This window comes from Triplophysa dalaica, chromosome 18 (assembly GCF_015846415.1).
Source record: "Triplophysa dalaica isolate WHDGS20190420 chromosome 18, ASM1584641v1, whole genome shotgun sequence".
Lineage (NCBI taxonomy): Eukaryota > Metazoa > Chordata > Actinopteri > Cypriniformes > Nemacheilidae > Triplophysa > Triplophysa dalaica.
In genome coordinates, this window is record NC_079559.1 from 11,202,821 (window position 1) to 11,215,562 (window position 12,742).

General features: G+C 37.9%; 1 protein-coding gene across 3 annotated transcripts in view; it reads right to left on the minus strand.

The window, feature by feature from the left end:
• Positions 1-12,742, minus strand: part of aopep (aminopeptidase O (putative)) — a 66,773-nt gene that overhangs the window by 40,016 nt on the left and 14,015 nt on the right. For 2 of the 3 annotated variants that reach the window (XM_056772740.1, XM_056772742.1), the window contains exons 6-10: positions 11,244-11,433; positions 9,659-9,765; positions 5,649-5,940; positions 5,012-5,055; positions 1,680-1,740 (exon numbers count right to left, since the gene is read on the minus strand). In XM_056772740.1, the coding sequence (XP_056628718.1) occupies positions 1,680-1,740; positions 5,012-5,055; positions 5,649-5,940; positions 9,659-9,765; positions 11,244-11,433 (694 nt within the window). The remainder of the gene's footprint in view (positions 1-1,679; positions 1,741-5,011; positions 5,056-5,648; positions 5,941-9,658; positions 9,766-11,243; positions 11,434-12,742) is intronic. The other variant, XM_056772741.1, reaches the window with a different exon arrangement.

Below are 12,742 nucleotides of genomic sequence, written 5' to 3' on the forward strand. Positions count from 1 at the left end.
TTTTAAAAAGGTAAGTGTCAGAATTAAGATTTAAGAGGATGCGTATCCTTTTAACATCAACCCGAGTGAGTGGAGTCAATGGAGGTCATGAGATTCAGATTTCTTAGGTCCTTAGGTCTTAAAGACCCTGTGAAATTGGAGGAGTTTAAAAGAGAAAATAGTGAAGGGAAAACTTCATGTGTGTTTTCTTTGAGGTCATCTGAATGCTAATAAATTGCAAAAAAATTACACATGTAATAGATAAAAGCTCTTAAAAAGTCCTTCTGTACCAATAAAATACAAAGATTTTGTTTATGTGGCACTACACAGCTTTTCATCCAATGAAATATTAAAATGAGATAGTCACTCCTTCTTTAATGCAACTGAAAATAAACAATTTACTGACTTATTGCGTTTGCTCAAAGACAGTCTAAAAACAGCATGATGGAATATGAATCTTTCCCATCTAAATTCTCCATGTTGCATCTGCGTGTATGTGTGGTTGTGATTGTTTATCGTGGGGTTTGACTATTTCCTGCCGTTATTTATTTAAATGAATGTTTGAGAACACAGTAATGGCTTCAAACAGGAAAAAAATAACAGGGTTTTATCCCAAAGTTCCAGTGCTGGTTTTGGCAGCCACGTGTCATTCGATCGAATGGCGGCTTCGATGAATAAAGCACTGCGTGTCTGGTCAGCGAATTAAGCAAAATCATTGTCAAAACTGTGACATGGACTTGGTGTGCTGGAACAGACAGAGACGAATGTTAGACTTCATTTCTTCCAGACATAATTTCAGGATGGATGAACAAATAGGCTTCTTGTGCTCTGCTCTGCTTTGGTTGTCAAGTCAAGATTTTGAAATCTTGAAGAAATTGCTAACATGACGAAGATCTAATTGAAGAGATGGAAAACATCTTCCACAAACAACCTCAACTGGACAACAAAACCAGTCTTATGGGTCAATTTTTCGAAATTGAGATTTTTATATTATCTAAAAACTAAATAAATAGTTGTTAGAATAGGACAATATCTGGCTGAGATAAAGTCGTTGAAATCTCTGCAATCGGAGTGCAAAAATATTGAGAAAATTGCCTTTATTTTTGTGAGTGAATGGCCTGCTACAGTGCCACTTATTAACAACTTCAAAGTTTTTATATATTTACGGTAGGACATTTACAAAATATCTTCATGGAACATAATATCCTAATGATTTTTGGCATAAAAGAAAAATCTATAATTTTGACCCATACAATGTATTTTTGTCTTTTTCAAAAAATGTTCACATGCTACTTAAGACTGGTTTTGTGATCCAGGGTCACATATCTCGACCAATTCCAAACTGAAAAATAATGTCTAAATTCCCCAATAAACCATGATCAAAACCGGATGGAAAATACTAATGTTTCACATTAGTCATCGGCTGTATGTAAAGCGCTTGTGGCGGCCCAGTTTGGAAATGTCTAAACCAGGTTCATTATTGTCATTTTTGTTCTGCGTCCGTTCTACATTTGATAGCTCATGCAGAAATGGATTAAAAATGATTTTATATTCTGAGTGACAGGCATGAGAGCTACGAGCAAACCGTCCTTCACACGTTGTGTAACAAACCTGCTTTTAATCATTTCGCATAATACAGCGCTTTAATCTGGCTTGAATGAGCAAACGGCTCAAAATAGATCTTAGCTTACACATCTTACCTTTGGCATTTCGGGTGTATCAAGCCAGTCTGAAAAGATGGTTTCCAGTGTGATGCCTCGACTAAAAGGGAAAAGGCATATGTTCAGCAAACGCATAATTTTTGTAGCTCAGTACAAGTAAAGAGTGGCATTGCCACAGCAAAATATAACAGGCAAAGAATGCACAAACTGATCAAAAACTATACTTTGAATGCATTGTAAATTGCGTCAGCCAAATGCGTAAATGTAAACGCAATTACAGAAGATCAAGATCTTATAGTGTTTCTTTTTCAGTGTGCCACACAACCGACGTCTTTCAAATAAATGTAATCCTAAATAACAGAAAGAGTACATGCACTTTATGTGACAATAAGGTACCGATTAGTTTTTCCCCACACCCCCATATTTCTCCGGCTGTAATTGAAGTCATTCAGCACTCACTGCAAATCAATCTTGCAAGAGCGCACACACAAAAACCACATATAATCAACTAATGGACTGTCTCGGGCAGGAACGGTGTGTCTCCAACACTTCTGGTCCTTCGACACAGCAGTCGAGAACATTTAGGTGATGACAAAAGAAAAGCTGGAAATTTCCACCTAGAATTAAGCCCTCTATGTCGGAACAAATCACTGAGCTCGCTGGACTATGATTGCTAACAGGTCAATGTGTGTTTCGTGTTGTCGGCAAATAGAAGCGAGGATCAGTCTGCACAGATTGCTTTAATGGAGCATGAGGGCTAATCGGAAAGATCCTGTGATGTACACTCAGATGTACATGTAAAATGTGTCCTAAGATGATTGGTCACGCGGTAACGCCCGATTAATAACTTATGGCTCACTTAGAGATCATTTAAAATGTAAAAGCATCGTTTGAAAGCACTAATTTCTGTAAATGATGCAATGCAATACCGCACCTGATAAATATTTAGCAAATCCCGTCCTTACTAGATTATTAACCACACTTATACAATTTCAGTAGTACAGTTAGCATAAAGGGCTATGATATAAAATCATAGTAAATATGAATAACCCCAAAAGGAAAATTGTCTCATAACTTACTCTCATGCCATCATGAGTTTATACAAAAAAATTGATAAGAATACCCATCTCTTGATTTACTATGCTACTGTAGGTCCGAAAATATTGTAGCACATACATCACAATTTCCAAAACTCTAGTCCGTTAATAAATGTAAACAGATGTTATTTATATATAATATACCTTCTGTGGCAAAGAAGCGAAAACATAACAACATCTTGTAGTGCCTTTGTATTGCTTTGAAAGGGAGTTTATACTAAATTTCATAAACTGGAACTTTAAGGGAATTGAGAAAATTGCAAATTCTGGAAAAACTACTGTATTCAATACCAATCAAAAGTTTACGGTTACTCATTTCTCACTTCGTATTTATTTTATATTTTTGTGCATCATCAAGAAAAAATGTACAAAAAGCACAAATTTGATTTTTGTAATCCACTGCAATTATGTTGAAAAAATATATATAAGAATTATTACATTTGAGCAACTTCAATGTAGCTCAAATATCACATAACTTTACAAGTGATATGAATGGTTCCCCAAGTCAAGAGTCTAAATCTCTGCTATGTTCAACAGTACAGCTTGGTTTTCCCTTCTCAAACTGGGATTTTCTGCCATTTTATCAATCGCCAAGTAAAATTCCAAGTTCTTAGAAAAGCAGCACACATCACTAGATATCAGGATTGTATAATAGGATCTTTTGCCAGCGATTTCAAATTTGGGAAAAACGAAGACACTGGATCAAGTAAAGCGTAAATCAACGAACCAAGTCAAGCATACATTAACAGAACCTGCCATGGACTTCCGTAACTGGGAAGTGGTGTAGGAGGAACGGTTTGCCATGAAGGCATTGATCTGTCTTTGATCTGACACAAAGAGGCCCATCTGTGATTGTTTCACCACATCAATCTGCCCTTCCAGCGTTGTGCCGCCATGAATGTTTACACTTCTGAGCGGCAGACACAAATATTGAACGCCCTTACCTTTCAGTTTAATGTAATTTAATCAATCATCGGTCGGTGGCCAGGCCTTAATGAGGATAAAGAGACAACACGACAAACCAGAGAGATGAAACGGGGATGAGAAATAAACAGTATATAGAGACATTAGAGGAGACAAACTGAGACAAGAATAAGCAATGTGAAAGTTGTGCTCAGTTCAGAGACGGATAGACTCGGTATGAAGTCAGTTTAATAAAAATGAAAGTGTAAATTTCTTTTTTGGATATGTTTTATCTTAAATATATCTATGGGAAGAAATTAAGAGACTATTTCATGATTCTTTTCCGTTTTTCAGAATTGACTATTTATTTATTAATGTGTTTAGGTAAAATGATATTTTTTTATTCTGTGAACTACTAACAATATTTCACCCATATTACAAATAAAATATTTTTTCTTTCATTTGCAGAACCTAAAACTGTAGAAACAGTTCAAAATAACAAAAAAAGATGCTCTGTATTGTTTCAGACCTCAAGTACTGCAACTGAAACAAATTCATATTCACTTTTTTAAGCAATACAACAGTAGTATTTGTACAAGTAAAAAAAATGTTTATATATATATTTATTATATATATATATATATATATAATATATATATTTTTATCACCGTGTGTCTTACCATGCTGTCCATCTTTCACATTGCTGTTGGATGACTTTGTCACTCCTGAGGTTTGATTTTGTTTAAAAAATTCATCAGACACTGGAATGAAAAGGCCACAATACATCTAGAAATCTGTGAAATGGTCTCTTAATTTTTCTCATGGCTGTATATTTTAAATATATATTTTCAGTATATTCCTCATTTGTTTATTCTGCACGGTCAAAATGAACCAGATTAACATTTCACAATGGGTTGAATATGTACACAGGTACAAAAAATCTTCAAGACAGCTGTCTGGAAGTAACGTTAACAAGAAACATATCAGATTGAAAAAAGAACATACTCTAGACTTCCCACTGACCACAAAGCGCAAAAATATTTGAAAGAGCTTTATATTTCAAACCTTCTCTTGAAACTTAAAGGACAATATAGACAACCTGCGAGTGATGAGAGACTGGAAAGTGAATAAGAAAATACTATGATGGACAAGTCTGAGGAAACATGCCAGTGGAAAACTCATTTGAGGTACTATAGGGTTGGAGAAGAAAGACGCCTGTAAAGGTCTGGTTTGGCCAAATACTTCAGACTCTATGATCGTGTCCTTCCACAGTAATGATAATAATGGCAGAGCAGCTGAGGAGATGTGCTTCATTGAGCAACTAAAGAGCACACACTTCATACAGCCAGTGTTGACACAATTTATTCCTACCTGCTCACTGCAGAAAATGTGTCCAGAAGCATCTGCAAGAAATCCTACAAGAGAAAGACTACGAATGAAGAACAGTGTTTACAACAAAAAAAAACAATACAACTTTAAGCCCAGAGGGTCTCTTTGCAGGATATAGGGCAACTTGGAAAAGGTTTCTTATATCCATATACTGTAATAGAACTAAATGTTAAGCTTTAAAATGTGATACGTTAAATAGGATCAGCACGTTTTCTCCAAAAACAAATCATCAAGATCAATGCTGCAAGTCTCTGTCCCACCCGAGTGGCATCTTTGCACAAGATGCATCCATATTTTTATGTTTTCATTACCGAATATATTCAGACTTGAGTTCCATATTTGCCTTTTCTGTGTGTTTTGAAGCAGTTAGGGAGAGTTAGGAAAATCTGCTGTAGCTTCAAACAAAGCATGCTGTATTTGGTAAAACAACTATGTGCCAAACAGCCCTGTCTCAAATCAAGTCAAGGTAATACACATTCGGAGGAGTCTGTGCATTCTTTCTCTCACACAAGCTGATGGAATGACAGTGAGATTGAAATGACCGTCAAAATACGCATAACCTCCTCCAAAGGCAACATTTGCAAAATGAACGGACGGCTCCCATACAAAGTGCCCTTACCTGCGAGAGAATGAGCCTGCCGTGGAATTTTCTCACGAAGGATTTGAAGAACAGAAGAAAGTTCTCCTCGCCGACCTGATCAGCAAGAAACTTCAAGAGGAAGTAGCCCTGAGAAAGAAAAAGAGAGAGAGAAGAAACCTCCAGACGCAGAAGTCTCCAGACATCTGTGGGGAATGTGAGCTTTCGTACCTTTACGTAGTGAACTTGCATGAAGGGTTTTCCAGGGTTGAGGGCATGTTTCACGACTGACGCACCAGACTCGCTCACCTCCCCTGTGTTCTCTTTATTGGTCCTGAGTTGCAAAAACACGAATGTGCATTAACACGAGCACACAAAGCAAACTGTAGCCTGATAAGAGCTGCATCCACAGCGATCCGGGTAGGATTATACTGACATCAGCATATTAGCCTCTAACAGTTTGCTAAATGTATAAGCCATTGCAATCAGAAAACCATTACGGCTCTTATAGCTTCTCCATCTACAGCTCCGTATATTACAGTAATGCTAGGTTTTTATCGCTCTAACGCAACAACCGTACATAAGTGCACATTAAGAGAAGCATATAACTGTGTTAAGTTACAAAAAAAAGATGTTTTGTAAATGAAATTGTAATATCTTAAAGAGTAGCATAAATAAAAACTCTTTCTTGAATGAAAGTCATACAGGTTTGAAATAACAAAAGGATCGATCTAAAAATGAAATCTCTTTAAATAAGCAGTTAATCATAACACGAACGACGCCAAATCTAGACACTTTTATTTATAGGTTTCCAGGACACATCTTCTACGAATCACTAGACTAGACGGTTTAGTACTGATGGAGTGTTTCCTTTCCGTGTGCGGAGGTAGATCATGAGAGACAAACAGAGCTTTGAGTGCTGACCATCTCAGCGCGAGATGACGACCTCGGTTAAAATCTATTGATCTTCTCTGAGAGATTAACTGGTCTTGCCAATAAAAGGCTCTTGTAAAAATTTGGTCGATACTCAGGCGCCGCTCCCCCAGACAACAGCTAGTTTTTTATTTTTCTTGTGCAGACAAATGGCCGTATTGATAGTATGTGTACAGTCTTTCTCCAGCTATCGTAATCTGTTTTTGTTCGCTTGTTTGTGTCAAGCGGATTCAATGGGGATAAACCTCAGTATGATTGATCACGCTCTAATGTCTTATCTCTGTGTTCACGTGCACCCCTAGTTATGGTCGACACCGTCAAATTTCTCCGTGAAATAAAGCCAGATCAAAAACATGGACAGAAGTTTTGCCTGATATGGTTTTTTATTTAAGTTTCCTACCACTGAAAAATATATATCTTAACCAGCTTTCCAAAAAAGCGTGGGTGGTTCCTATGCAGTTGCTAAGGTGTTCCCTTCTGATGTTACAGATAGTTGCAAAGGTAATTCTATGCGGTAGCTAAGGCACTGGGTGGTTGCTTAGGAATTGCAAACCTTAACCTTAAAAGTGATTTTAAATATTTTAATTCAGTTCGCTCACCCTCTTCTCATTTCATGCCTGTATAACTACCAAAAGAAGAAACTTTGAAGAATGTTGATTATTGAACAATGAGAGTTCCCATTCACTTTTATTGTATAGACACAAAACCAATGGAAGTGAATGGATGCCGCCATTGTTCGGTTACCGGCATTCTTCAAAATATCTTCTTTTGTGTTCTGCAGAAGAAAGAAAGTCAAACCGGTTTGGAATGATAAGAGGTTGAGTTGATAATGTCAATGTGACACTCGGAGATCCAAACCCAGATCAACAGATACGGGTCAACTGCCTTTATAATGTCCAGGGCTTCCTATGAGTTTCTTGTTGTATTTGGGTCACTCACATCGCTTCTACATTATTGATGCTTACATTTGGTTTTCCCCCAGAAATAAAAAGCTGATCGTCTTTCTCTCTCTCTCTTTCGCTCTCTGTAGGTGTGTGATAAGGGGTAGCTCCTTTAAAATGCGCATAGTATTTTGCCCGTTCGCACAGGTTGTGCGTGTATTTGTGAAAGTGACTTAAGCGGTTCAATGAAAAGTGTGACAGCTTTTCATCGAACACAATAGGTGGCCTTCTCTTCCAGATGAATGCATGGAAAGACAAACAAATAAACAGTTACTCTTGACTATTGGGCAGTGTGTGTGTCACAATTAATGGGATCGCTCACTCACTCTTACTGATTGGGTGTTAAAGATGTCTTTTTCACCATGAAACGATTGCTTTGTGTTCTACTATAATCATGGTGAGATACATTCTAGTGCTTGCTGACAATGTGCGAATATAACAGTTTCTTGGTAATCTACGTTGGAACAACGTTACTCCTTGGCATAGTACAGATTATGTTTACGATTTACCTCACATCCTTTCCTGACATAGCGTGGTTATAAGAGACGTACATGATACATGTTTTAGGACACGCATATTTTTCCAGCGCTGTTTTGTCTGAACACTTTATCCCTGAGATTCCAGTGGGTGTGGGTCCCTGGAAGGGCCAGACTGTCAGGTGTGGATCCTAAAAACATGCTGGTATTGTGAGAGGTGAATTCCCGATATGCTCTTTCACACACGCTCATTTTCCCATTCTTAAAAGTTAAGCCACTGGTAATCTACTCCTACCTGAGACTTACATAAAACCTACTAACCTTATCACATTGTGCTCTTTATATGAGAACATTGGGTTAGGTCTTATATCAAATATTACTCATTGTAGTAGAGTAGGCGGGGCGAGACCGTTGTTCGGTGAGTAATTGTGAATTAGCGCCAGCTGTGCGCACACCGGGCTCGAATCACGTAGGAGATGGGAGCATATAAAAGGAACGAGCGACCGGACCGTCGAAGAGAGAGGACCGGGCCCGAACTTATGTTATGTTTGTATTTATATTTATGTTCATGTTATGTTCGCCGGCGGTCGTCCGTGAGGGGCCGCCGGCTGTTATATTAATTTATTAAATGTTTAGAATGTCTTCCGGTTCCCGACTCCTTCCTTCCTTTTAATGAAGTTTGCTACACTCATGCAATGGCACGTTCTAAATAATTCAGTGCAGTCAGAAATGTCAACTATTTCAGGCACTCACTTAAATCAATCTTTCCTGGAAATTTGATTGCGAATGGGAAATATATTGTTTTTCCAAAGAAGTCGATTACACATTATACTTGACCCGATTACTCATTACAGTGGCTTTGACTAAACCAATTTAAGAAATCTGAATGGGCCAAGGTACCAGGTAAGTGAATATATTATTAACTTATGTTAACTGTCATGTCTTTTATAATCAACGCCTTTGTGTATTATAAAGCCAATAACCTTAACAATATCCTCTAATAATAGATACTAGTAGCACAACATTGTAGCACAAGCTCGGAGTTGAGTTAGGAAAAATCAATCCAAACCGTCACTTATACTGTATTTAGCAGCTAAGTTTAATGCTGTCAATGTAATAATTATTCACTGATCCTAAAAGTCTCAATGTTATCCTTGCTAGAGCCAAGGACAATTATTGTAATATATCACAGTAACTCATTTCAATATACCCCCGCTAAAATAACTAAGCTTCTATAATAGGGGCAGTCGTGGCCTAATGGTTTGAGACTCAGACTTGTAACCCAAACGTTGCCGGTTCGAGCTTCAGTACCAGCAGGGATTGTAGGTGGGAGGAGTGAATGATCGGCTGTCTCCTCCACCTTCAATACCACGTCTGAGGTGAGACCCTTGAGCAAGGCACTGATCCCCCAACTGCTCCCCAGGTGCAGCATCACTGCTCTGGGTGTGTGTTCACGGAGTGTGTTATTCATTGCTGTGTGTGTGCACTTGGATGGCTTAAATACAGAGCACAAATTCCAAGTATGGAACACCATACTTGACCTCACATCACACTCGGTTTCTTTATATCAGTACTTAATATATTTTTATAACTTATTTAATGTATCTAAGCAAGTTATCATAAGAGATGCTTGACTATAGCTTTACTTCTTTAACTGCTGTATATTATGAGTAGCTCAGGAGAGAGCTTTTGCCATTCAGACCTGAGGACCTGCAGCTCTTCTTCAGAGTTCTGCAGCTCATCACTCAGTCTCCTCCAGCGTAACAAGGCCTTCAACTGTTTCTGCTCCTCAGCCTCTTCACAACCCAGCTGTTAAAGACAAAATAAGTGCGTGAGCTTCGAACGTCTCATATTTTCAAAAGCGTTTTAGCATTGAACAAACTGTTTTGTAAAACATACTGGAAACACTTTACTGATACTGCGATTTCAATACAGAGCAGCCAAGTGCAAGTAATTAATACATTCTGAATGCAGTAAATTGCTGTGTTGATGCTGCGCACAATCGCACACAAAAACAAGCTCTAGTTTATTAAGAATTATAAATAGTATTACTAATGATGAAAGTATATATATCGGCCAATAATCTGTGTCCACTTTTCACACTTTTGGGTATCGACCAATAGTTTAAAAACAGCCGATAGTTAGGGCTGATGTATCAAAAGAGGACAGGAAAATGCTATTTATTTGTGCTCGGTATATAGAAAATGTTAAGAAACATCAGCAGTTTGATGTTCAATATGAATAGTCATTGTATGAATTATTAACATTCAGAAATTTAAGAAATATTATTTAAATATGCACAATCAGTTTCGGCAGATATCACTCTGAATAATCCGCTATCGGTATCGGTGGAAAACATTAGTATCAGTGCATCTCGAAGTTTTGCAAGAAATCCAGTTAATAGAGCTACTTAAAATGTATCATATGCTTTGACTAAATTGTGGTCAGTTCAATGCACCGCTGATCAAAAGTTTAGGATCACAATCTCAAACAAATTTGGCATATAGTGTAAAGGCATTTGCTTATATATTAGAAATTATTTTGTAGATAAAGTATAATTGTGAAAACAGAACTTCTTTCATAAGAAAAAGAAGACTAAATAGTGAGGTCAGGGAAAGGCATCCAATAAGAGCCCAGCGTAGATGGGAAATACTTAATGCTGCATAAAAAGCATCTTGAGGTGAGACCTAAAGAAACTGGATGACAAAATTCCAATTCTGTAAATTTAAAGGCACATGGTAGCAACTTTAAAGTCACAACAAAATTCTCATCATCACATTTTTATATGTTTTACAATCTTGAAGAAATATCAATAAGGAATAAATAACAGATTCCAAACCTTTGAACTGTAGTGTATAGAATGAATAGTACTCAACCCTTTTTATTTATTTATTGATAATTGCTGTATATCAGTGGTTGGAGCACAGCGCTAGCAATGCCAATTCATCGGTTCAATCCTAGGGATTGCACGTCCTGAGAAACAAATGTATAGTATCATGCAATGTAAGTCTTTGGATAAAGGCGTCTTCCAAATGCATAAATGTAAATACATAACATTTTCATGGGATGTACATTAGTATAGTTGATGGCAGATACATTCAATTTAATCCTAATCCTCTGAAGGCTTTGACTTACATTAGAACTTCATGAATGGGAAATGTAGCAAAAACGTATAATCTTTAGATTATGAGATGTTTGTCTTTTGTGTGACAAAAGTGACCATCCTCTGTGATGAGCCATACACAAAATCGGGTCGTCTGGCCACCATATGCCAATAAGCCAGTTACCTGCTGAACCTGGGCCCAGAGCATATCTTCTAAATATGTTGCGAAACCCTCGCTGATCCATTCCTCTGTCCAATCCTGTGCTCCTATAGCCAGCCCAAACCATGAGTGGGCGATCTCATGGCACAGTCTTGCCCCGCAGAGGTTCCTCTCACCCTTTAACACGCTCTGAGACAGGAACACGATATGAGGACTGGAAAACAAATGCACAGAGCAACAGAAGTAGGCCATCACAGCAGACTGATTCATTTCAGCATTTTGAAAGAAAACAAGATTTGCAGTCTAGAAAAATAAATAGATCGGACGTCATGGCTTTATTTGGTCCACTAACAAATCATCAGTTATTATGTTACTGCGGGTACTCCGAGCTTAGAGCCCAGACTTCAGCTCTGATCTAGTTATAACATGTTATAAAACTCAACCACCCTGAAAAAACATCAAAGTATGGGATTTTCTCTCTCGTAGCCAGACTGTCGTTAAAGAGGTGGAGCTCTTGTCAAAATGATGCCTGTTCACTGCCAGTAGATTTTAGAGTCGCCACTCGTGCCGCACCCTTCACCAAACAATCCCGCTGCATTTGCTTATAGCAGCAAATTGCAAGATGTATAAACCTGGTAATATCGTTGCTTCACTGTGAAACGTTCCATTGAATGACAACAGCCTTAGCTGTAAAAAGACGGTCGAGAGTAAGATAAGTTTCTTTATTCTAGCGATTCAAAAAAAAAACATGACCTCAGGATTGCACATAAAACCAGATGAAATATAGGATTGTTTGCCTCCTCTCTCAGAACTACCTTGAGTGACCTTTTCAACCGGATAGCCTTGTCTTTTCCACACTGCAAATAAGGCTGTTATCAAGACCATGTTCCGAACAAAGTTCTGACATGTCAGGAAAAACAAACCCATTTCATTTCTGCCGTCTGGCTTCGGCTCGGCCGCATAATAGATTTCGAATGTGACACACACCATTGAAGATAGCCGGGAGCAGTTTCACAAAAACGAACCTCTACGGTGGTGATAAAATAATCTGAAAGTTTTATGAATGCCTTTTTTACCTTTTCATCCAGCATTGCCTCGGTTCTTTAAAAAGGTTCTTTTGCCCCACCGTTGCTTTCTTTACACAATGACCACAGCAACCAGCAGGAAAGCAATAAAAAAGGTTGGCCTTGACTTGAAGGCGGCAGGCATGCCTTTCATTCACACTGTTATGGTTCCCTCAAGTCATCGATATGTTATTTTAGCAGAGGTTTGTGTGCCCAAATACTTTCATAGGTTGAGCTAAGGGACTAGCTTAATACAAATGGCCAGTCTCTGGAAAGAGATGAGAGACAAAGGCCCAATCGTGATACAGAGATGTGTAAAAGTATTTCTTTATGTACTACAGATGTGCAGCAGCGTTCTCCAGAATGTTCATTCTGGTAACAGTGTGCTAAGGTTGCCAAATACCAAAACTCAATATTTGCCTATAAAGAAGCTTATCTTACTTTCTACAGTTTTTTTAA